This window comes from Corvus hawaiiensis, chromosome 3 (assembly GCF_020740725.1).
Source record: "Corvus hawaiiensis isolate bCorHaw1 chromosome 3, bCorHaw1.pri.cur, whole genome shotgun sequence".
In the NCBI taxonomy this organism is placed as follows: Eukaryota; Metazoa; Chordata; class Aves; order Passeriformes; family Corvidae; genus Corvus; species Corvus hawaiiensis.
In genome coordinates, this window is record NC_063215.1 from 37,810,071 (window position 1) to 37,837,104 (window position 27,034).

The window sequence follows — 27,034 nt, forward strand, 5'->3', positions numbered from 1 at the left end:
CAAGAATGAGGCTTTTTAAAATTGTGGATTTTTCTGTTTGTTTTTGACTTCCAGTGTCTAGCACTCTAGGTTCATGATTTAGTCTTCCTTTTTAACATATAATATTTTCACAAAGAATCTCTCATTCTTACACGTAGTAATTTAAAATATAGATACTGTTTTCTGATACATATAATGGGTTGGAGTCCTGGGGTTTTCCTGACAACTGACAGATGGAAACATCAGAAATAAAAAGCCTTCCTCTTATCAGCGATATTAAAAGTTTAATGACTTTCAGTGCCAGCTGGAAATAGGTTTCTTAATGTATCCTGGAAGGTCTCCTGTACACCTGACCTTGCCACACCATTTGAACTATCTGTAAGAAACCAATGTTCTCCTGAGCTTCATTTTTGACTCTCAGAGGAACACACTGGTATCTACAGCAAAGAAGATAACTGGCAACTGCTTAGGCCAAGATGTAGAAATATACATATGTTTGCACCAATGTTTTGCTCAATGACCAATCTTCTAGACCTTTTTTTAATACTTTTATATTTCTCGTTTTACTCAATGGTAAAGCCATTTGCCATGGCAAACCAATAAACTCTTTAACACTTTTGGGCATTATAACTCAGGCATCTACATTAGTCAAAGAGCAGCTAACCTTCCTGCTAGACATCGCCATCTCCACCTAACTCCTGAGGGAACTCTAAAGCTTTAAAAAATCCTACTTTATTTTAATCATCTTCAAGAATGGGAAGCAGAGATTTGGGTGTCCATACACATCTCGAACAGTTAAATGAAACATAGTAATAAGTGATTGTCCTCCTAGATCAATTTCCCTTGCCTGGGCGCTCTTATCATCACAGGCGTCTGGATTAAAGAAAAAAATCTGTTCATCTCCTGCAAAAACTGAGAAACGGAAGAATTCTGTGCTGAGGATTTGTGAACTTGGCATAGCTCTGCTGTGACGAGTTCTTAAATAAAGTCTTACTGAAAAAGCAGCTCATATAATTCTGACCCTCAGCATGCTGATGAAAGAGCAAGAAACACTCGGGGGAACTGCAGAAACACCCAGGCAGTAAGAGAGCAGCAACAGAGCTCTCAAAGCAAGTTGTCAGTGTGACCTTACTGCAGAGAGAATGTGTGTTGGTGCAAACAGAGCTTCCTTCACCTGCTCTACAGCTCATGAATTTGTAGGAAGAGGTAAAAACAATGCTTGTCTGCAAGCACCTGGGGTAACTGCAGAGGCCAAAGGTAGCCACCTTGGATTTGGCACATCATAAATAATTGTGCTACTACTACTACTAATAATAATAATAATCCTTGGAGTCTGTACTGAAACTTGAGAGTGTGTAAATTCCAAAGAAAAACAGATGCAAGCATAGCAGTAAAATGCCACAGCAAACCACAGAACTGTTCAGCAGATTATGCAAAAAAGAAATAAACAAAAATAAATCCTTTCAGGGAAGGACAGAGAATTCAAAGGAGGTTTCTGAAGAAAAAGCCACCCCATCAGAAAGGTAAGCAACTGTACAGGGCCGGTGGGGGGAGAGAACAAGGACATACAGTGCAATCTGGCAAAAAAAAGCTGAAATAATAATATAGAAATGATTCTGTGAGAAAATATTTCACAGCTTGATACATTTTGAGGACTACACCTCTACTTGCCATGAGCTAGCTTGTGAAAGCCAATCTTAACCCTTATTTGTGCTTTGTTCACTCAGACTGCTTTTGCAAAAGGGAGCCTGTCCCAAACAGGGAGCACTGCCTGAGACACAAAGATCCAGGAGAAAATGGTTATACATTACTAGTAAAGAATATAGTTTGAAAACATCACTTAACTCATTCATAAATTATTAACTTCTTAAGGCTTATTATTTTCAGTTTGCAAATGGGGAAGAAAGAGATAGTTTGTGGTCACACCACAGGGAAAGCATTTACCCCCCATTAGGTTCTCTAAACCCAATCTTAATTACCCCTCAGGTACTTACACTCACGCTACTAAGAAAGCTTGTGACACAGGGCAGCTGAGATCTCATTAATAATTTATCAGTACAAACCCAAACAGGTCTTCCAGAGACAAAGCAACGCTATCACTATTTTTTAATCACTTTGGCAACACTATTCCTACACCTCTAAATAAATGAAAGAGAATGTAAATGATTGTGTCAGAATACGATGAGGAGTTTTTCTGACATTTGCTGCCTTTCACATGCTAGAATTCACCTTGAATAGGATGGATTTCCTGACAAATGTTTGTGCTTCTCACACACAGACTTTACAGTGTACTTTCTCATATGACTGTTTTCCATCTGTTCTCTGTACACAAGCTCTTGCTACTGTAGGAGTCTAAGTTAACCTTGTTTTACCTGTACTTGTTACACTATATACAAGGGTGCTGTCACACCACTGGGAATGAGTTAGACTCCACAGGGCTGGGCTATCAGGAACTTACCAGCAGCCCTTCTATGGAAGGAAAAACTACTTTTACAAGTTCAGACACTATCTGATGGCTATTCGTGTGGGATCCAGCTTTACAAGCTCTTATCCTTCTAAGTTACATGCCTTTGAGCAGCTTCAGGAGATCAAGTAGCCCACACTAGTGTTATCAGGATTGGGCCCTAAATCTACTTCTAGTTATTACTTATCTGGCTTCTGAAATGTTCTTAGAAACGGTGCTTTTATACTCTTTCAGAAAGACGCCAAATCATATCAGAATACACCAAAAGAAATTTAAACTAGAATCCAAAGTATCAAGTAATTGCAAGTGAGTCTTTTAAACTCACTTTTACTCACAACACACAGCTTTCAAACTACAGCCATGAAAAATCATATTCTTTTCTTCCATTTAGATCCCAAACAACCACTTTGATATACTTAAAAGTTCTTTCCCCACAAATCAAAATTCACCACCGAGAACAACTGTGTCAACACTATACGGAAATTTGTTCACTATGTTAAATTGAGCTTCAAAAGCATGAACTGAACATACATTTGTGATCACAAGTAGTGCCTCTTCTTATATCCATTCAAAGTGATTACCTTATTACAGCTTATTATAAATGTACTGTCTAAAATGCAGCAGCATGACTGTTCCATTTCCAGGCCATAATTTTATGATAATCATATGTAATATATTCATATGTCTACTTCACTGCCTAACAAAGCCAAAATTGGTTTCTTAGCAGATCTGCTTCCCCCATGGTTCAAATTTCTTTGCCTCAGAACATTACTGAAAAACAACATTAAGAAAGATATAATCAAAATTTTACTTTGTATTTTGCACTATAGTAGGCAAGCAAAGGAATACATCATTGGAGGCTGAATTTGGCATACTGACTTTATCAAATACTGGTATCTAAGTGATATGTAAATTATTAAACATGCTATGCAAGCATTATTAGAAAAATGGGGGTAGGGAGCAAGATTATAAATTTATATATGTTTTCATCATCTAGAAATCCTATTAATACTTGAAAACATTGAGACTGTACAGAGAGAATGTGCAGATAAACTAAGACCAGCTTTTAATCTCCTATATTTAACATGTTTTGGTTTTTGCCTAGAACATATTTACGGAGAAGAGTAACTTTTTTTTCTTCATAAATGTCAGAGGCAATTCCTAGTTACGTATAAATCTGACACTAGAACACAGAGAGGTTTACAGGACTTGTAGGAAATAGAAATTCTTTTGATCCCCATCTATTCCACTGGACTGAATGGTTTGTCATCAGCCAAGTCTCCTAAGAACCAAAGGGTTGAGCTAGAGAGGAGAGCTCAGTCTTGCTCACTGCAGCTGTATTACAGGTATTACAGGTATGTGTAATAGTTTTTTTAGAAGAATGTCAGATCTTGAAATCACAGAAGTCTCTTACAGCAGAATAACATCTTATTTTTAAATGACATTTTCAGGTTTTGTATTTGTATTATGTATTTGTGCTGGTTTTAGCTGGAGTAGAATTAATTTTCTTCACAGTGGCTGGTAGGGGGCTGTGGTTTGGATTTGTGCTGAACACAGGGTTGATGGTATAGAGATGTTTTTGTTATTGCTGAGCAGGGCTTACACAGAGCCAAGGCCTTTTCTGATTTTTGTGCTGCCACGCTGGGGAGGGGGCTGGGGATGCTTGGGAGGAGACACAGCTGGGATAGGTGACCTCAACTGACCATAGGGACATTCCAGACCAAATGGGATCATGCTCAGCATATAAAGCGGGGAAAGAAGGAGGAAGGGGGAAGATGTTTGGAGTGATGGTGTTTGTCTTCCCAAGTCACCATTCCACATGATGGGGCCCTGCTCTCCTGGAGATGGCTGAACACCCGCCTGCCCGGGGGAAGCACTGAATTCATTCCTCGCTTTGCTTGTGTGCCTGGCTTCTGCTTTGGAACTGTCTCTATCTCAGCTCGTGAGTCTTCTACCTTTACCTGTCCGCTTCTCTCCCAGGTTCTGCTGCTGGGGGAGTGAATGAGTGGCTGTATGGGGCTTGGCTGCTGGATGGACTTAAACTACGACAATAAAAAAGCACAAACTTGTATTTTTGTAACACATGGCAAAAAAGGTCCAACTACAATGATTTTTAAAACCCTGCCATTTTGAGGGGGCATTCTTACATTTGATTGCTGAGGTTGGACTTCACAACCCTGCAGATTCAGCCTTCATTTTTGTAGATAATGAGTTTTAACAGAATGAGTTTTAGGTGACTGTTAGAACCATTTGAATGAGGAAGCTGATAAATGCCCTGATGAAATACTGCAATAATATAAAACACAAAGCCAAGAGGAGCCAAAAACAATAACAACAACAACAACAACAACAATCATCTCAGCAGTGCTATGACATCAAAAAAATAAAGCAAAGATGCATTCGGAAAAAAGCTGCAAAAGTCATGTTAGGGATTTTTCATCCTTCTAAGATTTCAATTAGAAAGAAAATAATCTTTTTTTCCCATTACTGATAATACACCACAACAAAAAGATTAATAGCTGCTGACGTAACGCAGACTTTCAAACATTAGCTTTGATCAAAGGAAGTGCTGTAGTGCAAGTCAACTGCCCTAACCCACTTCTCAACTGCCTTTATAGCACTGAGCTGGCATGAACTCCCTCCCCTTTCTTGAATGGTTTCCTTTAAACTTCAAAGCCTAACTGGCTTTGAGGCTTAAGACACAGAAAGCTTTTTCCTTTTTCTTCAAAAGCAATTAAGACGTGAAGTATAATCTGACCTATAAAATCAAGCACACAGGTCTTGATCGTTGTGGGGCTACAGAATGTAAGGGGCTCGACAAGAGAAGTTAATCGTGGCTCAGTAACTGCAAATGGTTTTACGGTGCCTCCAGATGATGAGGTCAGTCTGCTGAAAGAAAGGTAACCAAGGGCTAATCTATCAATGGCACAAATTTGTCAATAAATGAGGCTATAGAGGGATTCTTACTGCTTTACCTTTCATTGCAAGCTCCTCCTTCCTTTCCACGCCTTGTTATTAATGAGCCTGCAGAGTTAGGAAGCCAGATTTCCCAGGACACCACGGTAACGGATGTGGGGTGGGGCAACACAGACTGCAGTAATCATGAGGCAGAGGAATGGACAATATTCATGGACTTGCAAGAGTCACAACTGGCTTCAGAAGATATAATGGATTTTGCGAGATGTGGTCTGAGAAACCTATAAACTTCTTGGTCTGTTTGGGCAGACAAAGTGTTTCCAGACAAATGAATAAGGACTATATCTGAGTTTTTCTTTTACTGTCAGCTAAAAGGGATTGCAACTTTGAATGGTGAGTGCTGCTAACAAGAAATAATTAATGGTTTTACAGCTGGTCTTGCCAAAGCCCTGAAAGATAGGAAATCTGGGAAAGCCCACTGTATATGAGCATACTTTTCATGGCTTTGTCCACACACTTTGTTATTATATGAGGGATCAATAACAAAGTAAATGAGCAACAACATTTAGCCTTCATTCTTATTTCACAAAATTACTTCACCCACTTAGTCTGCAAAAGGTAAGGCAAGCAAAGCCAAGAAAAGTCTCTTGAGTTTTCTTAACATGTGACATCTCCAAGAAAACCCTTGTCATAAAGCTGTGCCCTGCAAAAACCTCTGCATGGGCCAATTCTTAAATTCCCCAGAATTCTGAGCCTAATTTGAGTGCTCTGCTCAAGTGCTACACTTGCATTTGAGCTGCTGTCCTCCCCTACCTACCTAAGGCCCAGGACCAAAACAGCTTTGATTCCCTAACAAGTACAGCTAAAAACATTTGTTTTGCTTTTCACATGATGTAATAGCATTTCAAGTAATATAATAACCCCATTCCAGAGACAGCCAGTGACACTAACAATTCCATCCAGGAAAAAAAAAATCCTTAAAGGCTCTTCCCTAGAAGAATATAGGTAAGAAAAGGGAAAGAACAACGAGGTAACAGCAATGGCAACTCTGTAAATGTGTTGTCTAATAAAGTCAAAGTGTATTCTTATACACCTGTAATGTGTATAAGTAACTTGTAATGTCAAACTCATTTCATTAGCATGCTTTAGATAAAACAGTTGTATGTACCTAATTCTGCAGCTGAGAAGTCCAAGGTAAAAGGGAGTTGATTTGTCAGGCAAGAGTGCACACAGTGGGGAAATTCACGAACTGAAACAGAAAGCCATGGTTTGTAGTTTCCTGCTATAACTACTAGCACTAATTACTAATTAGCAATTAGCTAGTACAGATTTTTCCTTAAAGTTCTGAATGAAATATTAACAAGCTAGTAATTAAGTAATTCAGGGTCTGTTTGCTTTAGTGTTTGCATTAGCATTAACTTTAGTATTGTAAATCCAAAACCTGACTCACTGATTTATAAACATCCTTGTAAATTCATCAGAGACATCCTCTGCTTTCCTTCTATTGAAGTTAAATTATTCTGAAACCCCTTTCTATGAATTAATGGTATCCAAGGTGTAACAGGTGGAAAGAGAATGTAATGATGTAGTAAAAGGCAGTAATTGTACCTCACATTATTTTCCAAAAGAACAAAACATTCTTGTCTCTAATCCTGCTTTTGCATATTCCTTTACATTGCTTCTATTATAGACCAGCCCCTTCCCTACACCCCATAAAGGTTTAAAAGAAATGCTACAACACATAGTTCATCTGCTCCTGCAACAACCACCATGCAATCAAGCATGGCTAACCATGACCCACTAATGAAATGAAGCAGAAGCTGGGTTGCACTTGTGTGTATCACTGTTAAATTACACCTGGGTAGGTTAATGTACGACACTAATGGGGCATTTTATTTCTTGTGTGGTGCGGCAGTAACACACAGGCAATGGGCAGCTCCTCGGGGCAGTGAGTACCACAGTCAGAATTAACCACCTCTGCAAGACTGCCCCGAGCCCTGGGCTGGGTCAAGAGGTTCAAGAGCTCTGTTTGGCTAGTCTGACTCCTTCCCACTTAAAGCACTGTCAGGGTCTTGGCTGATCCAGTGAGAGTCCATGGAAGAGTTCTGCATGGTTAAGTGAGACATCTGTCTTTCAGCAGACCCCAAGTCATTAATTCTGTTCTGAAACAATGCTGACTTAACTACTTCACGCATGAAAAACAGACAAAAATCTCTCATCATTGCTGGTACAGAATCCAGCACAGCATCTCATGAATCTACCACTGAGAACATGCTCAAATATTTTTTATTACAACACATTAAGCTAAAATCAATAGATTCATTTACTGAAATGGATTTAGTACTTCAGCTAACCAAGGGAAAGTAACACTTTTTAAAAAGAAGTGACATTTCATTATAGCATTCGGTTGTAAACTCACTGGCAGAAATTTTTCTGTATACCAATTGAACAGTAACTCACTGAAGTTAGTAACATAAAAACAAAAGTGCATATTTACAGTTCCCTTCCCAGTAAATGAAAACATCTACAGTTCTCAGCAATAAAAAAAAAGTCTCTGCACAATGGTTTTAACAATGCTGCCACATGTCTGATCTTTTCAAATATTTCTAAACTATTTTTCCCACAGATATAACATGCTATTGTCTCTACAATCAACCTTTTTTTCATTTGGAGAGAAGCAGAAGTGGCATTTTGAAAACTTCAATCTGCTGAATTATAATAGCACCACTGAGTTCTGTTGTTCTTCACTTTTATTCTCGCTTCATACTAGAAAGACAAAACCACAGTGGTTTTACTATTGTCAAACAAAAAGTAAATAAATAATGGTTTTGTTGACTATTACATAACAAGATACTGCATCACTATTAGCCAATCAAGTTTTAATATCTATTTCTCTCTCAAATGTGAAACTTTACCAATACTATAATCATTCTGGAAAACTGCCAAAGAAAGGTATATGTGACCCTTGCAATGAGAATTGTGAAAACAAATGTGATGAAATAATTTAAATATTTTACTGTAAATTATACAAATAGAGAAACAAATTAAGAATTCAAAAAGAAATATTCTTACCTGATTTGTAAGCTGTACTGCCTATGTACAGCTTCATTTTCCCCTAGGATTACTGCCTTGTAGATATCAAATATTATATTTTTTTTTTAATTGTACAGGTGCTATTTATCATTTCCTTGGGTAGGAGATCAGCATCCTTCTACTTTTAATAGAATGAAATCTCATCTTTTTGCCTACAGGCCAGTCTTTCATGGGCATAAAATCTAGTTAAGTTACATCTTCCTCCTCATTTGCTAACCTTCTCCAAGAGCCACCAACTTTCTCATCAGAGCTCTAACAGACCCTAAGCTTGCAGGACTTATCTGGTTTTGAAGACTTTTATTTTAGGATAGAAATAGTAGAAAAAATGGATATCTGAAAATCAATTACCAGTAGCTGAAGTAACAATTAAGCTACAGGACTTGTCTGTGGGGAATACTATACTGGAAATGCTCACTTGCAGTTAAAACAGCAGTACAAGAAGAACGTGGTTTTACTCCAGCCTTTAATCTCATACTTAGAAAAGTCCAGAGAGAAAGGCAAGATGAGTATTTGCACCATTGTATTACTTACTTAAAATTTGGGAGCTAGGTTCTGTATGCAATCCACAGAGAGAGACTGGCACCTCTAGAAAGCAATTTGAAAGATTCAGTGAGGCAACTATCAGCCACTTCTCTTAGAGGATCCCTGACTCACCCTTGGATTCAACTGTTTTCTACCACCTATACAAGGAGCCTGTGGGGTCCACAGTGGCTGAAATTAGATCATGTAACCTTCCTTATAGGTATTCTAATTAGACAGGATATTATCTACAACTCCTTTTCCTTTCAAAGCTGATATCCTGCATAATTATCTCATTTGATATTTCTTCTACTTTCTGTGTTATTGTTTGCAACCCTATTCTTCTTCATTTATCTAAATTTAATCTGCATTTGCCTTTTATTAGCCCTAAACCAGCACACTACCTCTCAATACGATAATTTTTGCCATCAACTGTTTTTTCTCCAATCTTATCAGTATCTGACATTTAAAATATTTCTCATTCATTATATTCACTATTCATTTTATATATACTATAAAGAAAGGTCTCAGAAACAATTTCCTAGTCAAAGAATTTCCCTATTATACCATCTCTCACCCTTTGCAACTTCAACATCTTGATTTATTCATGAGTAATTTATTCTAAAGACATTATCATCTGCATTTCGCAAAGGTACTACAAGTTCAAGCTCATTTATCAAGTTCAACCTCATTTGTTCAGTTCAGATTCAAAATAATTCACCTCTAAAAAGCTTAATAAATTTAGATACTCTCTGCCTATAAACTGTGTACAGTAACAATTTGCTTTCTTTTCCCCCCTCATGCCTGATCTTGGCTGATGTTCTCATTCTTTAAAACAATAAACAACTAAGAAATGGTAAAAAAATGCCTAAAATATCATTTGTTGTCCGTTTCAGTTAGAATTAATTTCTAATAGGGTCTGATTTTTATAATTTTACTTAGAATCTATTTTTTTATTTTTTCTTTCTCTGACTGTTATCATGCTACTGCCTTTATTTCACTTGCCTCCACTACCAACAAAAGCCTCTAAAAGAGAAAGAAAAGATGAAGAATTTATTTCAAAAATCAGAACAGATTAATAAAGAACAATTATGATCACAAACATGTCATGAAATGAGTATTTTCTGAAGGAAACAATAAAGATACACAAATTTAGGACACTACTTTCTCTGAGAAAACAATTATCTACAAGAAGTTTCCTAAATTGACTAAAACTCCAAGAAACTTGAGCACACTACCATACTGTCTAAGTATTATATTATAGTCAAAAGAAAATGCAAATGCAATCACATTTATGGAAACTAAGCGCGGGGATGTCTACATCAAAGAAAAAAAACAGTCCCTGCTGCCACTCAGTCAAGCATAGGAGCTGGCCCCATAAACAGCTGTTGTCATCAAGGTATCCTCAATTATTCAGAACAAATTACACTCTCTATGTGCAGAGGCACATCCAAACCAGGTTTGACAATGCAGTTGTAACAGAAGAACAGCTGCAGGAACAAATTACCATGTTCAAGAGCTTAAAATCATCATGGACAAATCATTCTCACTGCCAGATGATTTTTGTAAAACATAAGAAAGAAAAACAAAAGATGGTGCCAGCCCCAAATCACCCACGTATGGGTGGCAGAACACTCTCAAACACTGAAGCTTGTAAAAGCACAATGTGACAAAGAGGACGAGGACAATAGCAAAGCACCACTTGCACTACAGCATGAGCAATCTGGCAGTTTTACAATGACCTGATCAGTTATTCCACTGTGACAAGTATGAAGGCTCAACGCAAAGCAGATGAGAAATATCTGCAATATCTATGCTCATCTATTGCTAAAACAAACCTTTCATTTCCAAGATCTTTCTCAGCAATTTCTAGTTGGTAGTGAGCAATAACTTTATGGTTCAGAAACAGAGCTTAAGCCTTTTGTTTTGCCATCTTTTCAAAATGGAAAATAAACGGTCTATTAATGTGTTATTATAATGAGACATAATCTGCATGTTCTAATGCTCACATTTATCACAGTATGTCTCCATGGGCATAGGAAAGCTACCATAAGCACAATTTGCTTATCGCTTTGAAAATCCAGTTTTCTGTATGACTGTGCCTCTCAGAATGGTATCTGTAGGGGGTCAACAGTAAATACTTGGAAAATTACCAGTAAGGTAAGAAAGCAAATGAATTCAAGAAGAAGAAATGCTAAGACAAAAATAAAAAGAAAATAATGAAAACTAAAGTCTCATGGCATATACATTAGCTACTAGTGGTTTCAAATCTCATTATCTATCAAATGAAAGGAAACCGGAAACTCCAAATCAAACATCTGTAATGTGATAAAAACGTGCTTTTTGGCTTAATCTTGTGGGTAGCATGACAAAAGTTCGCCAACCAAAAGAACTGAAGAAAAAAATACTAATGGTGTCAGAGATTAATTTTGGAGGCTTTTCCTAAGAGTCAGTGTTGCTGCTGGATCAGGGGCCACAGACAAGACTGTAGGGAAAGGGAAGGTATGAATGTTAGATAGCACGACTGTGAATTCCCAGCATATATGCAAGTGTTGTTTCCTCGGGGATCCTGTGCTGTATGCTGTTACACACCCTCTTCCCTTATTAATGCACAACAGTTTTACCCCATTTCACACACTTACAAAGTCTCTTGGCTTGTTTATATCCAACAGCTACTCACAGGCTGCTCTTCTTTCAGCCTGTTACTCCTGAGCTTTGCTACTAATCTAGCCACTTCTGCCACTTCCAATTTCTTTTCTTCTTTGCTATATTTCTTTTAAAATTAGTTATATGACTCTGATCAATCTATAAACCTCTTGAGTTTAAGAGACATTCCTGAGAACACCAGCTTCTCTCAGCTTCAGTTAGACTCACAAATTTTTAGATTAAGCCAGAGATGCTTTATTTTCAACATATACCGCATACTCCATTAAAAAATCCATACTGTGTCATTACGGGAAAACAGCTGCAGAATGACTTCAAAGTGAAACACCCATCTTTCTTCTCCTAAATAAACATTTCAGTGAAGAAAACACAGCATGTTCTTTGAAAGAGGACCATAGGATCTCTGGAATATAATGCAATTCTACCTCTTCATGGAAAAAAGATGCATCTTTTAATATTTTTTGTATTATGAGAAAAACAGACGCTTTCAAGGTAAACATTTAAGAAAAATCCCAAGTTACTAAGAACGGAAGTACTGACAGCCTTGTATAATGCAAGTTGTGGTCAAAGCCATCGGAAAAGATAAGAAGGAAAAACTGACAGGAATACTGTATGTTCATACAGACTGAAATTAAGCTCTATTCCATCAGTAACAGCAGAGGTTCAGAAACATCCAACTGTAAAATTTCCAAATAAACACAACGAATTTTTTATATCCTTATGAACTAGTTAAGTTTCACAGCGGTGACTGCTTATACTCCAAAATGTCACAGAACCTGAAAAATTCAGGTCAAAAGGGACACCCAGCCAACACCCAGTTCAGCCTCCTGCTCCAGGCTGGTTAACTTCAAAGATGAGGCAGGTTGCTCAGGGTCTCTTCCAGTTAAACTTTGAAAATCTCCACAGACAGAGTTTTTACAGTGTTCTCAGGAAACCTGCTGCTGTGCCAAACCAATCTCCATGCAAAACTTTTCTGATATCCAACTGGAATTTTCCTGCTTGTCCTTCCCCAGGCATCTCTGAGAAGCATCTGGCTCTCTTTTTTTCTGCAACCTCACTTTAGATGATGGAGGATTGCAATTAGTCCCCTCTCTACCCTTCTCTTCTAAACAAACCCAATTCCTTTAACCTCTCCACACAGGCCACATGCTCTTCCCTTCGCCATGACCTCCACAGGGGTCACTCCAGAGGGGTGGCTTCTCCTGCCCCAGGGAGCCTAGAACTGGGCACAGTTACCCCAGATGTCTCTCAGAAATGCTTGAGCAGAGAACAGGGACCTTCCTCGACCTGCTGGCAATGCCCTGGCTAAGACAACCCAAGGTGTGGTTGACCTTTCCCAGTGCCAGGGCACATGGCTGGCTCGGCTCAACTTATGGCCACTGGGACCTTCAGGTGCTGCTCTGCAGAGCTGCTGTGCAGTCACTCAAGACTCCAGCTCACTCTGCCCATGATGCACAACCCTGAATTTGCTCCTCCTGAACTTCTCGAGGTTCCTTTGTCAGCACTTGTTTTTCTAAGCTTTTTGAGAAATGAAGCATGATCACACTGATTTTGTATTGCTAAGAAGCATTTGTAAGCCCAGGAAAAGGAAGGCTTGAAAAAACTGCAATCTGTTCATTTTGACAATACTCATGAAAAGCACGAAGACTTTTTTTTCTCTGCACAGTTAACATAGAGGTAAATAGAAAACAACAAAAAAACCCCAAAAAGTTAAGATCTACAAACAATTAGCTATTATTTTAACCTTTCCAGAAGGCTTTGTTTACCCTATGCTTGCCATAAACAAACTTGGATTGATTTTCAAAAAAAAAAACTACTAGGAGCTGAAATAACAAAATCTGTCCCCCCCACACCCAAAAAAATCCCAAAAACCCAACAAAAATCATAGTCCAAAACCAAGGACCAATTATTCTATCTTTTTGGCAACAACATGAGAAAATTGCAGAGGTAATATTTGTAATTCTGTGGACTTCAATGGAATACTGCATGCTTTACAGAGAACCATTGAGAACCATTTTTTAAACTGAATTCATAGCTATAATCATGACAAAAACCAAAATGGAGCCTGATCCATCAGAAGAGAGTCACTGTATAAATTATAGCTCATTAACATTTTGTTCTTAGGGGCAGCAATTGTGACAGCATACAGAATCACTGCTTCAGTTTTTGCAGTGCTAATGCAGATTTTGTAGTTATTCTCTTTCTGTTTACATCACCAGTTCTAAGGCTAGATTTTTTTTAAAGTATTTTATTTTTGCCCTTTAATATGTCTACAGAGAATAAATATGTCCACTCTATGCTGGCTTTTACTGTAATATAAATGAACATATATAATATATTACTATTTATTTATATTATTGGTGACTAACATTCCCAGGCAGGACTAAGAGCTCTAATATTCCAAGGTCTATAGAAACACACAGGCAGTCAGGACCCCTTGCCCTTAAGAGTAGCAATTATGATAGAGAAAAGCTGCAACAAACAATGTCAAGATGTAGAGAAAGGTAACGAAGTTAAGGGATAAAGAATTAAGCCATATGCTTTTTTTCTTTCCTAATTAATTCTCAAAGTAATGGTTCACAAGTGCCTTTCTTTTCAAACTGAGCTAAATTTGATACCTTTAACAAACATGTAATTTAGGAATGAGCAGTTGGTGATTTTTTGCTAGCACCTTACATTTTCTAACTTGCAGTTTGTGCAATAAATTCTCCCTAGCACCTCCCCCACCTTCTTTACAAGATATCAACCGTGTGGGTAGGGCAGAACCTCCCAGAGATTCTGTTACTGCTCTCATGAATTCAGAATTCAGTTATTGAATATGTTCAGATTATTATTTAGGACACAAAAAAAGGCACCTTGAGCTTGGGATAGCAGATTCCAAGACGTCTAAGCGCTCTAGGTTCCATCAGGTTCACTTCGAGTCCTAGAGCGTCCTCCTGAAAACCCTCTCGCTGCTGAGAATTATTAACTTTAACGTAAAACCTTTCAGCATTCCTGCCAAAGGCAAACACAGTCCGTAACCCTATGCCAGATAACTTTTCATGTATCTCAGAGAATCCTGAAGATAAAAAAAAAGATGCTGAATTTGACTCAGTACTGTGGAATGATGTGGTATCAGTGCAGAAGAAAGGAAAGAGTGGAAAAGGACAGGTGCAGGCTACAGAAGGCATTATCTCAGCATTGTATGACTTCCCATGAGAAGACTGTATATTGTCATCTTGTACCAATAAACACTACGAAAAAAGCCTGAATTCCCACTACACTGAGAAATTTACTTCGAAAGATTATCTCTTAATCAGCCCTACTTTTTAAAGTTTTGGTGCTAAAACTGTTTCCATGTGTTGATTTCTGCACGACACACACATATAGGTGGCTACCACAAAAGAGAGAATAACAAAAACAAAGAGAAGGACTTCCTTATGCAGTTTCTCAACAGCCCAATACTAGCAATTCCAGTGGTGCCCAGTACAGCTTCTACAAGTAGCAAGAGGATATGGACATCCTGCTCTAACATCCCACAAAACTCTATAAAACGTAAGAGCCACCCACCAGTTCTCTTGGAAGACTGTTAACAATAAGTACATATAATTAATGTTGATTACTTTACCCTAAAGATGCAGTTTGAACTTCAGAAGAGGTAGATTATATAGCTTTATCCTCATTCTGTGTGTTTTAATTTAGAGCGACCGTGTTCAATGAAATGTAGGGACTCAGATTACCTGGATTTATCTTCTTCTTTCACAATCATCAAATCATATCATTATCACATTCCTTCTCAACACTGTCAAAGTATTTGTTCCTAGTGGAAGTCAGATCCAGATCTGTAGATCTCAAAGCATTCTGCACCTTTCAGAATGAAATTATTTCGGTCCAGCATAACCCATTTATTATCCTATCATTACCTTCCTAAAAGGTAAAAAATCATCTTCTCCTGTTTTTATTCCCCTCACTGTTCAAGTTAACTCTGCTAATGAGAAGATGAAACGATCCTTCTCTGACACTATCTTGGTAAGCTAATCAAGAAGGTTACAACTATTTGTGTTTAATTTGACAGGTCCCTGTTCAACCCAGTGATGTCTCTTTCAGTTTGAAATTACTTGTCTTCAGTGTGAACAACCAGAACCACTTACAGATAAATCTGTATTTCTGTTTTCTCAGGAAAATCTCACTTCAGAGATTCCAGGGCTGTACCATCTTCAAGCTGAAGACATGATTTCCCTGTCATATTCTACGGCCTTTCACATCACAGAAAACACAGTAACAGCACAAGACAGTAAGAAGGTGAGATAAGCAACAAAACCAAAATTCAGGTTATGACTTGACCATGATAAATGAGAAATTCTTTTGCTCTACTGTTTGCTCCGGAAGTGAACACAAAAACCTCTGTGATAATGTATGAAAGTCCAGTAAGCAAAGCACCAAATGATTAAGACACCAACATAGTCTTAGTGGCTGTCAAGAGGCAGAAAGGGAAAACTTTTGAACATTTTTTGCTAAAAGACTGTACAGACCACACTGCTACTGTGGAACTCTGGTTGGACAGAAAGTGACTGTGTGGTGAAAGTTGGACTAATTCTCCCCCTAAATTTGGAGTGGTCTGAAGAGCTGTACCCTAAACAAGGGTATCCCAAGCTTTGGGATCGCTAATTGGTAACAGAAGTCATTATCACCCAGGGAAGAAAAACATGCCGGCTTCAGTTGAGAAATCAGCAGCTTATCCTACCTTAAAAAATAAGCTCTTAAGAGCAGCAAGATCATAAATTCATTCCTGTTCCCTCTTCAGGAAAGGATTGTTTGGTAAATTGTGGCAAATCATTTCAGTAATCAACCACAGATGTTTGACATTGCTGAAGGAGTAATGAGTGATGTCTGACCTGGTTCCCAGACATCAGTTCAGCCTGTGTGTTTGGACAAAGGTAAGGGAGCTATGTTCATGAGGTTTCAGCTCTTGGGAACATTACAGTAAATTCTCTGGGGTGCTGAGAAGTTGCCTGCAGATCTTAAAGTAACGGTGGATGTATTTGTATCTGGAGAGTCTACAGGTTTTGATGTGATATGATCAAAGAAATTATTTTAGGGTGATTACCTGCTGCAAGGCCTCTCTCTGGCAGAACTTTACTATGCTTTATCATGTTTTAACTTAGAAGTGTATTTGCCGAGGGAAAATGAGGCAGCTGGACAAATAACAGTTCAGTACCAAACAACATTCCCAGAGTGTAGGTGGTCAACTTAGCTGTCTCACCAATCACCAACACTGTTCTCAAGTTTAATAAAATCACAGATTTGCGCTATTGAGGTGCAGGTCAGAGCAGAGATCTTGATTCCTTGCTAGTCCTTGACAGCAAGACTGCTGTAACTCCAGCAGCAAATTTCCCAGAAGCAAACTTAAAACTTAGAATCTTTCCACTGGGATCCTATCATAAAACCAAAATACTAACAACACATTATTTTCATAATATTCTTTTCAATGTAACTGTCCTCATATTCTATTAAATCGAACAATTCTATTTTGAACAAAGTAGTAGTTACTATGAAACTTTTAATAACTACTCTTAAAATACTAAAAATAAAATAGTAGTAATTAATCTTTATTTAAATGGTAATTTAATGTGCTAAGAAGGCCAAAAAATGAAACTAGTCATTAGCTCTACTAGTAAAGACTGCCAGAAGCTTCATTACTTATTAATAATGGAGAACACAGTGTACTGAACTGCTTCCCCTAACCCCAGAAGCTACTAGGAACTAAACTGCAAAAACTGACGATCCCAATAAATTGATTAAGCATTATGATTTTCTTTATAGATATAATTATTGCATATAATGTAGCTAAGTTTTCATTGTAATCTACACTGATCAAATCTCAAGTTTAAAAACAACATGTCAAAAAAGCCCAGTAACATACCCTTCCATTGGGCAATTATTATGTATGCTGGGACAATGGTTTTAGTTACTTCTAATAAACACAACATTTCTATGATAAAGTTTTTGCTTTAATAGGTTCATTGTTAGCAAAAAAAAATACTAACAATATTTAGGGAAAAAAGATACAAGAAAGCTTGTCAGTTAATTCCAGCTGATGACAATACTTTATCTCCTCGATCAAGATTATCACTTACACAAACCTTTTTCATTTCATCAAATTTCCAAGAGATACTTAATAAATACAGCCACTTAAGATCCAAAGAAAGCTGCAAATCATTGCATTGCTACAGAGTTTTTTGAAAGAAAGCAGCAGTGTATGACAGTAACTACTACTGTTACTACTATGAACACAGCTTAAATGGGAAAAGATACTGAAAGCAAACATTTATGGTGAAACTGTTCTACAACAACTTTGAATGTACATTAGAATTAAACAATAATTTAGAATAATTTTATTTAGAAACAAATTAAACTATTAAAAGTAACTACCCTCTATTGAATTGATTCCTTCAATATAACCTTTAAGAACAATCCCCTGGAAAAAAAATGAGAAACCATTACCACAGCAGAATTTTCAAATAATTAATTAAGAGTCTCAGAAGTTAACTGAAACATCCATCATTTATATAAGTCACTGAACTTCCTGAAACTCACTAAATATTACGCTAGAACAAGAGCAATCACAAACACTGTGCAAAAACTTCAAAGTTCTATCATAAACTCTGTTCAAAGCAGCAACATACAAAATCCTGCAATACCTACGAACTAGCACATTGTTAGAAAAGTTAAGTTCCAGGCAGGGAACTAGCCTCTAGCCAGGAACTTTCTTCCCATTTCTTGTATCCATCTGCTACCAGATGCAGGATTCAAAAGCTTCAGGAGTAAATGATTCACATTTCTCTTGCATAATGAAGTACAGATATCAAATACCTATCAAGCACAACCACTGAAAGCAAGTTAAGGAGGAAGATCAGGTAATTTCAGTTAATCTTATCAGTTCAGCTATGTCTCAGAAACACTATAAATATTAATATATATTAATGAATTATTGATATAAGAAAGAAAGACATAGAAAAATCATCCTAGAAGAGATGTTAGTATTTCAAACTCTTTTCCCAGAATTGCCGTCTACAGTTTTTCATCATCAAAGACATTGGTGCAATTACTTCCTGCACAGTTTTGGAAAATCAAACTTGTTTGCTTTTGGGAAGGGATACTTTGATAAGGAGATTTTCTTTTTGCAGTTTTGTAAATGCACATAAATTGAAACATGAATTTATGAGTAATAGCATGGCAGTTTATATGTTTATTATGAATATTTCAAAGACGTGGTAACATTCCTACTTGTCCAACTGAAAGTGCACTAAAATGCACTGGAAGTACTGCTGCCTAATAATGGTCCACTTCGAGTAATAAATCTACACTGGCAGAGGACTGTAGTGGTTTGGGGCATTCCTTAATGCATACATTTGGCAAAAAAATGCTGTATCTTAATAGAATACGTAACACTTGCAAATGAACATGAGTGGGTAATTTTTATAAAGAGAGAGACCAATCTATCACACAGTGTGTAAAAGCATATTTGAACTAAAAGGTTATAAAGACTCTGCCTTATATATATTCCAGGACTATATGTAGCTCACTGGTCTTTTAACTGATGGGATCATTAGCAAATGCATATTAAACACCTGAAGAAGTGCTGGGGGAAGAATGAAAGAAACCTGTGTCAACAGTTATGAAAGACCACTGTGTATCTCCAGAGTACATAAACTTCTTTTTGCAGGACCAACTCAATGTGAATTATCACTCCCTTTTCCTTTTTTTGTGGTGCTGAAAATCTCTATGAAGTTGTGACCCCATCACTCTATACTAGTTCCTCCTGCTGCCATGCAGCAAACATCCCTCTAGAATCTCAAGCAATCAGAGAGGAGCCTCAATTTCAAAAGCTTTTAGTCTGTGTTAACTACATGCCATTTCCCAGTTGAAGGTAGTAACAAGCCACACCTATCAGCTCACCACTTCAACACTGCCTTTAGCAATAGAAGCAAAGCAAAGCAACAGTGTGCAAACATACACCCATATATATGCCTGTAGCTCCAAAAATAAGTTACATTTCATAGAATACAGCTTGTGGAAGTACCTTATTCAAACATATCAATACAGTAATTAAGTGGAAAATAGGCTTTGTTTTTTGAAGGCAGCAACTGAAATTTGATTATCCACTTTACCTATTCTATGGCAAACACAACTCTATGGTCTCATTTAGGATAAGACTACACCAGTGATGTATTACCAAAAAGTCTAGTATTAACTTACTCAAATTAACTGTATGTCAGGTATTTACCAAGCATTGTACCATACATAAAGAACTGCAGACACAACAGAAAACACTACTGTGCCCGTATCTTCAACACTATGCCATCCTCTACCCTAAAAAAGGCAACAATAGAAACACATAATGGTATGTAGAACAAAAAAAGAGGGTATTGATTGGAGATACAGGTTGGATTCCGGGAGCAATTAAATAGATTAGGTTTCTGTGGTTTGGAGGATGCAAGATGGGGTAATGTGGAGAGGAAGATAAAAATCAGGAATAGAGAATGACTGCTTACCATTTCTTTTGACATAAGGCCTAGGTTGAACCAAAAAGAATAATTTGGCAATAGATTTAAAAGAAATAAAATAATACCTTAACTCACAATGATGCTATGGCTTTGTACGTTGAAAATTTAGTGAAAAATTTAGTGAAAGGGAAGGAAGTACAACTGAGTCTATTAAGCAACAGGAATGCAGATACCACTTCCAGCAGAGAAGGCCCTGCACGCAAATTGCAGGAAGCTGTCTGCATGCTTTGTATTTATCCTGTTACTGCCCTCTTTCCCAAAGCATTTGCTAGTGATCTGCCACTCAGTCCTGCAGTTGGATCCTGTACAGCATCTCTGTGCAGCTGGCCTGTGAGCAGAAGGGCCCTCCCTGGCCCCAAGTATTAGGAGGAGTACCACTGCTGACTGCAAGTGGCTGAAAGCAAGTGGGGCATTCACCTCTTCTCTCTCACTTCCACCCAGTGGACTTAAACTCTTCCCAGCCATGGAGAAAACCTCCCATATTTCTACTTATTATACTTATATGTGGATGGAACAGGTAGAAACAGAGCCTCATTTAGAATGGGAGAACAGTTAAGAACTTTAATAAAGCTTTTAAAGAAGACTAGTCTGAAGAGTTATCAACAAAAGTATACAAGGTTATTTTTTAAGAAACTTCTGGCAAGATGTTTCATGCAAGTAACATTTTAATTGTTTGGTTACCAGCCAAACTGAATAATACACGTGTAGGAACTGGGGAGATGAGAGAAAGGGAAATAGGAAGATGAAAAGCATGCATTTCTTATTTTAAAGTAATTTTAATACAGTACCAAGGTTTAAGGTATAAAAAATATTTGCTAGATACAGTTGGGAATACTGCTTAGTAACATAATTAGGGATGGGAACAGAATACATCTGAGTTCTAGAAATTGTTTCATTTTGATGTAAAACAAAAACAAGGCGTTTAAAATTCTGAAGCACAAGCATATGGACATGATGGAGCAAACAATGAAGCTAAGAGTGTAGAATATGTAAAAATTACAGGTATCATCTAGGACATGGGAACACTTCAGCATTCTAAAACAGACACCACATTTCCACATCGCAGTGTAATGGCTGACATGCTAATGCCTCCCTCTCTTTGTTCTAATGAAAATACCAATGATACTCATCAGAATCAGTCCATATATCCTCGTAAAACATTTTTGTTTGCAAGTGACAAGACAACAACTAATTAGCAACTGGCAATTAGAAACATGAAACTATTACAGTTCCACTGAAGAAAAAGAAACAATAAGTCATAAAACACAAGATATTTTCCAACAATTGTATGAGTCTTTCATAATAAATCTAATAATACTGGGAAAACAATCTGTGCTTTTTACTGCAGAGTCTTCCCTGTCAAGGATCACTTAAAGAACTACAGGGCTTCAAAAGTGGCTTTGCTTTGAAATGTCTCTGACAAGAAAACCTTCTGGTAATTAAACCAGAGTCAAAATTAATCAAAAAGTTATTGGAAAAACTAAACTTCTTTGACAAGTTAAGTGCACAGATTAAACCAAAAGCAAACCCAGATTCATGGTATGAAGTCATATTGGTAACTCGAATTCTTGAAGTTCTCTAAATCATACAGAAGTGAAATAATTGAAATAGCCCCCTTCCCCACAGTTTATTAATCGTACCTTAATTTGTGCAAAAGGTCTGTCAAAGTTTCCAACATAAAGAAGACCAACATTCTGGGTGAGTAGCCTAAAAAAATGAAAAAAATCTTTTAAGATATCACTTTACATGCATAAGTTTTTTCTGCATCTGCAGTAATTGTTACCAAACCCTGGCAGGGTAACAATCTTCACCACAACAACAAGAGCTACCCTTGCAAATCTGATTACACAATTCTGTTTGGACTACTATAAAAAAGGAAAGACGTGCATTGAAGATGGATGCACACCAGTAATTCGTGTTTATGTTGCAAGCAGCTCTTCAACAAAATCATATCACAGGCTTCTTTGTGATGGATGTCACTCAGTAACGTGGAAGAATGGCAGGTATGTGCCTTTTCTAGAGACCAATAGAGACAAAGAAACAGCAAGAGAAAAGAATAGTAAACACATACACTCAGAGCAGCAAGCCCAAGAGTTAAAACAGATTAGGGCACATAAAAGCATGCAGTAATAAAAAAACGACATCACTACAAGTAGAGAAAGAACAGAGAATCTCTGTAATATTGTCTAATGGTTTGCTAAATAAAAAGAGCCCCAGATAGAGCTTGTGCTTGCTGTTCTGTTCAAGTCTTAATAAAGTTGCCACGTACACCACCAAGATCCAGAGGGACAGTGGGTAAGTTGTCCCAAATGACTGTTCATACTTCTGGAAAAGAGTTCGATTTCTGCAGACACTGTGCAAGTCAATGCTATCAGTACACAAGCTCCAAATTCCAGAGGAACATTAGGGCACTGCTGTTACGAACAGGCTGACAAGAACATCACCGGCCAGCAAAAAGGGCAGGAGAGCACTGAGCTGCTCTGACTGGATAATTACAATGTTCCTCTTGCTAAGCAAAGTCCAGGCAATCATTCTCTTCAGTTTAGAGCCTCATAAGCATTGCACTAAAATACAGGTTTTTCTTAATAATGAGAACTTTTTTGACTACAAACCCTAGAAAGAGTTTCTGTTTTGATTAAAAGGGACACTGAAAACCCATCATATTCTTCAGTAGCTCCAAGTTTTCATTAAGTGTTTGCTATTTCATATTTTCTTTCAATTTTCTTTCAGTCTCATTCCCTTTAGCAATAAGGCCTCACATATGAATTAAATTAAATAGCCACAAATAAGCACGAATGAAGGCATCATTCAGCTTAAGCAATGACACTGAGGTGTCTCTTTCTTACATTATTGAGCATATATAAATATATATATACACACCTATAATTCATAATGAGTTAAATATATTTTTTATAACTAAGCCACCTGTCATTTTCAACTCATTTCTCACCATTGCCAGGCCTGTTTTCATAAACAAAAGAAAACAGAAACTCAGATGGCAGTAAATAATTTTGACCCCACAGAACATACACATCTTAGTATGATCTTGATTATTCCCAGTTCTGACAACAATATGATATGTATGAGTTTAAACTGGTTCACTAACAGTGGGAATTGGTGGAACTCAGCAAAATTACAAAGTCAAAACATTCACACATATAAAACAGTTAAGTAAGAAGAGGTGTTGAACTATCACTCTTCAAAAACCCTTCCATAATTAGATATGGGATATAAAAATTTCCAGTGCACTGACAGAAACACCCAAAAGAAGGAAAGAATAATAAGGATCAGACCACATCATCCACAGTACAGACAGGAAAAAGGATTCCTCCCTTTCCCTATCAGTCTGCCAGACTCCATCGGGAAGACTTGTACTGTTTTGCAATGGTTCAGCACTATATATGTCAGGATAAGCATACTGAGCGCATTTTCAGTCACAATAAGTCAAATTTATTCAGAACTCAGGTGTCTGGAACTGGAAAATCCAGCATATTGATCAAACTTTCTCCTGGAGCTATAAAGCAAAATCAGAAAATATTTAACTGTTTCCTAAATGGAAAGAAGCATATGGGAAGTAATTAGCAAAGAAGGTTTAAAGAGACTGCAAAAAGGATTCGAGATAGGTCATCATATTTCAGAGAGGCACTTTAAAGCAACAAAGTATTCTTCATAAGAACTGCACATAATTATTATAAGACAGAAAAGAAAAACAAAATAATCGACTAGCTATATTTCTAGTAGGGGACCTTAAAAAAGAGAAGACATTCAGTGTGATTATTCCCATGTGGCTATTCTTTACATTTTCTTCAACGTGGATAAAAAAGTTGGACCATTAAAAATCTAAGTCTCTAGAATTGGTTTAGTTAGAAGTAACAAACATCCGGGGAACCTTAAGACTGGCCTTTCCAGAAGACTGCCAGTTGTCTACACAGTTTAAGTTGCTATCACTGATGTACGCTCCAAATGAACTGCAAGACTTGGCTTCCTTAATAAGATTGATATTGACACAGTACAAGCTGATTACTATTTATTCATCTTTCACTGCCTCTGCCAAAAAGCATTTTACTTACATCTTTTTATTTGTATTCACATGGCACTTCCAAAAGCAATGTTAATGCAATGTTAGGAAAATTTTTAGGGAACAGTTATTTGTAGCTCTCCCTTCCTTAAATAAGAGGTTGCATTTTATATTTTTCTAGTTTACATATTCCTCTTGAGTTCTGTAGTTCAAAATTGTATCACCAACATGTACTCAGTTTCCATTTAAGAACTCAAGAAGGTTAAAATGAGTACCCTAATAGGATCATCATTTGATGTTCTGAAATACCCAGGGTTTAGGCCCCTAAATGGTCTGAGCAATTAAAAAAATACCCAATCTCATCACTAGTCTAAACTCTGTTAGTCCAGATCTTTCTTATGAACATAATCTCTGTATTTCAGAGACTGAGCTCACACAGAAGAGCTTGGAGAGGTAGGCAGGCTGTGACAAGAGTCACCACTGAGGCTCTGAATAAGCCAAACTACTGAAAGACTGTTACCATCTCCTCAGCAGCCACCAGTGGCAGTACCAAAAAGCCATGTGCCATTGAAGAGAGGGGCGAGACAGAGGAGTATATGCCAAATTCCATTTCACCCACAGAAACTCAGCACAACTGACCTCTAAATGACCACTTAGATGTACCTCTCTCTAGTCAGAAAGTTCAAACTATACATAGCTGGTTTTGGAGATCTGTATCCCAACACCAGGGTGGACTTTAAGTGCCTAAAATTAACTTATAGTATAAACTTCAGTGTGTCTAAATTGATATTCTCTCCTAATACTCTCAGCTAATTACCCTTTGCCTTTAAAGACTTGCCAATGGTAAGCAGGTTTGGTTATAAGGACTTATATGCCAATGTTTTCTTTTAAATGTCAGTCTTCTATTTCTTAGTTTAACAATTGCACAATTCTGCTCTTAAAACACCATCAACAGTACTCAACACCAAACCCTGATAAAAGTTGGACATGACTTGTAATTGGCCAAAATCGATAGCAGGCTATGAAACAGTGATGACAGTTTCACAGCACAATTATCACCTTTGAATTTCACTTCAAATAATTACCTTAAAATTATGAGAAACAATCATCAAAAATAGGAATGCTTAATGGCACTTAGACACATTTATTTTTATTTAAGAATACAAAACAATATATAAAGTTGCCTAGCTTACTGACTGTCACGTATTTTATTTGTAGTCTCTTCCATTCAATACATTATTAATATAATTCCCATATTTTTCTGTACATCAAAGGAAAGAAACATGACTCCAAGAAACAGTAGTTCTTTAAGACATACTGTCCATATATAACATGACTCTATGCTCTCCTCTCCTACACACTCAAGTGAGCAGACCTCTAGCTCAATGTGCATGCTAGGGCTGCACAGTTATATTTCAATGCGAACTACATAAAAACACAAAAAGTGTCAGGACAAACCATTTCAGAGTTTTGACAATATAATATCAAGATTTTAAAGGCCCTTCCAGTACCAAGAAAATGATGGATATATAGTTATAGATAGATAGTTATCACTAAATTCCCCTAGATTTGGTCTTTTCCAGGATATAAACGTACACAATGTTTTCAAAATCCAAGCTGCAAGAGCCAGGCACTGCTGTTTGTGGGGGAAGTTAACCATAGGAGTAGGCATGGTCAGGCCTGGTGATCCAAAAATGCGTGGTGAAAAAAGTGACATGACGATGGTTAATGCATGTAAACACAGGACAGGACTAAGAACTTGGGTAAAAGGAAACTTGGAGTAAGGCACTGTGGGATAGCAGGGGATGTAGAACACAAGGGATGAGAAAGATATAAAGGAGTGAAAAAGCAACCTTCTGGGTTGAAAAGCATTGCGGTAGAGCTCTGAGCTGGAGAAGACCAAAGGATTAGAGAATGGGAGCAGAGGAAACTGATTTACCACAGAGTTCATCCTCCCTGAGCATAGCTGACCTTGTCTGGGGGCTGGGACATTCCCAGTACCATTGCCTCCTTGCTATCGCCTTTGGCCATGGGAAGCAGAGTGACCCTTGGCTATGGACTTTATGAGGGCAGCACATTTCGAAGGAGCCTGATCATTTCCTCTTCTCCACACACAGTCTGTTCCTGCTAACTTACTAATACATGTTAAAACGAAGGTGACTTACCCTTTCAGTACCTAAAGGGGGTATAACAGAGCTGTAGAGGAACTTTTTATAAGGGCCTGTAGTGATAGGACATGGGGGAATGGCTTTAAACTGAAACAAGCTAGGTTTAGATTTAGGTATTAGGAAGAAATTCTTTCCTGTGAGGGTGGTGGGACACTGGAACAGGTTGCTCAGAGAAGCTATGGATGCCCTATCCCTGGAAGACTAGGCTGGAAAGGGTTTTGAGCCACCTGGCTATGTCTAGTGGACAGTGTCCCTGCCTATGGCAGAGGTTTGGAACTTGATCTTTAAGGTCCCTTCCAACCCAAACCATTTTGCGATTTCAAGGTAATACTGACAAAAATTCAGGCACTACTCACCAACCCATCAATGCTTTGGCCATTATGTAGTATTTTGTGAAAGCAGAAAAGCAGGTGTTGAAGAGTTTCTCCGTATCTTGTTGGGAGGTGTACCCGGAAGACACCACTACAGCTTGATCTGTACCCCAAATGCCCACCCCTTCACACTCAAAAGCTGCCTTGAAAATCCACTCAGGTTACCACACAGGGCCACCCAAACTAGAGATGAACACATTAACTTCTGAGTGGTTCGTACACAAACCAGTTGTTTCCCTCTAGGCTACCTGGATCCTAGTGCTCTTGTGCAGATTATGGAAGGATGTTTCCAGAAA

At 37.6% G+C, this 27,034-nt stretch overlaps 1 protein-coding gene across 3 annotated transcripts in view; it reads right to left on the reverse strand.

Annotated features, from left to right (window-relative positions):
- RNGTT (RNA guanylyltransferase and 5'-phosphatase) overlaps nucleotides 1-27,034 on the reverse strand; it is a 173,852-nt gene that overhangs the window by 11,963 nt on the left and 134,855 nt on the right. The window contains exon 14 of one of the 3 annotated variants that reach the window (XM_048298788.1): nucleotides 21,822-21,888. The exons of the other annotated variants lie outside the window; for them this stretch is intronic. Coding sequence (XP_048154745.1) covers nucleotides 21,822-21,888 — 67 coding nt within the window. The remainder of the gene's footprint in view (nucleotides 1-21,821; nucleotides 21,889-27,034) is intronic. 3 annotated transcript variants of the gene reach the window in all.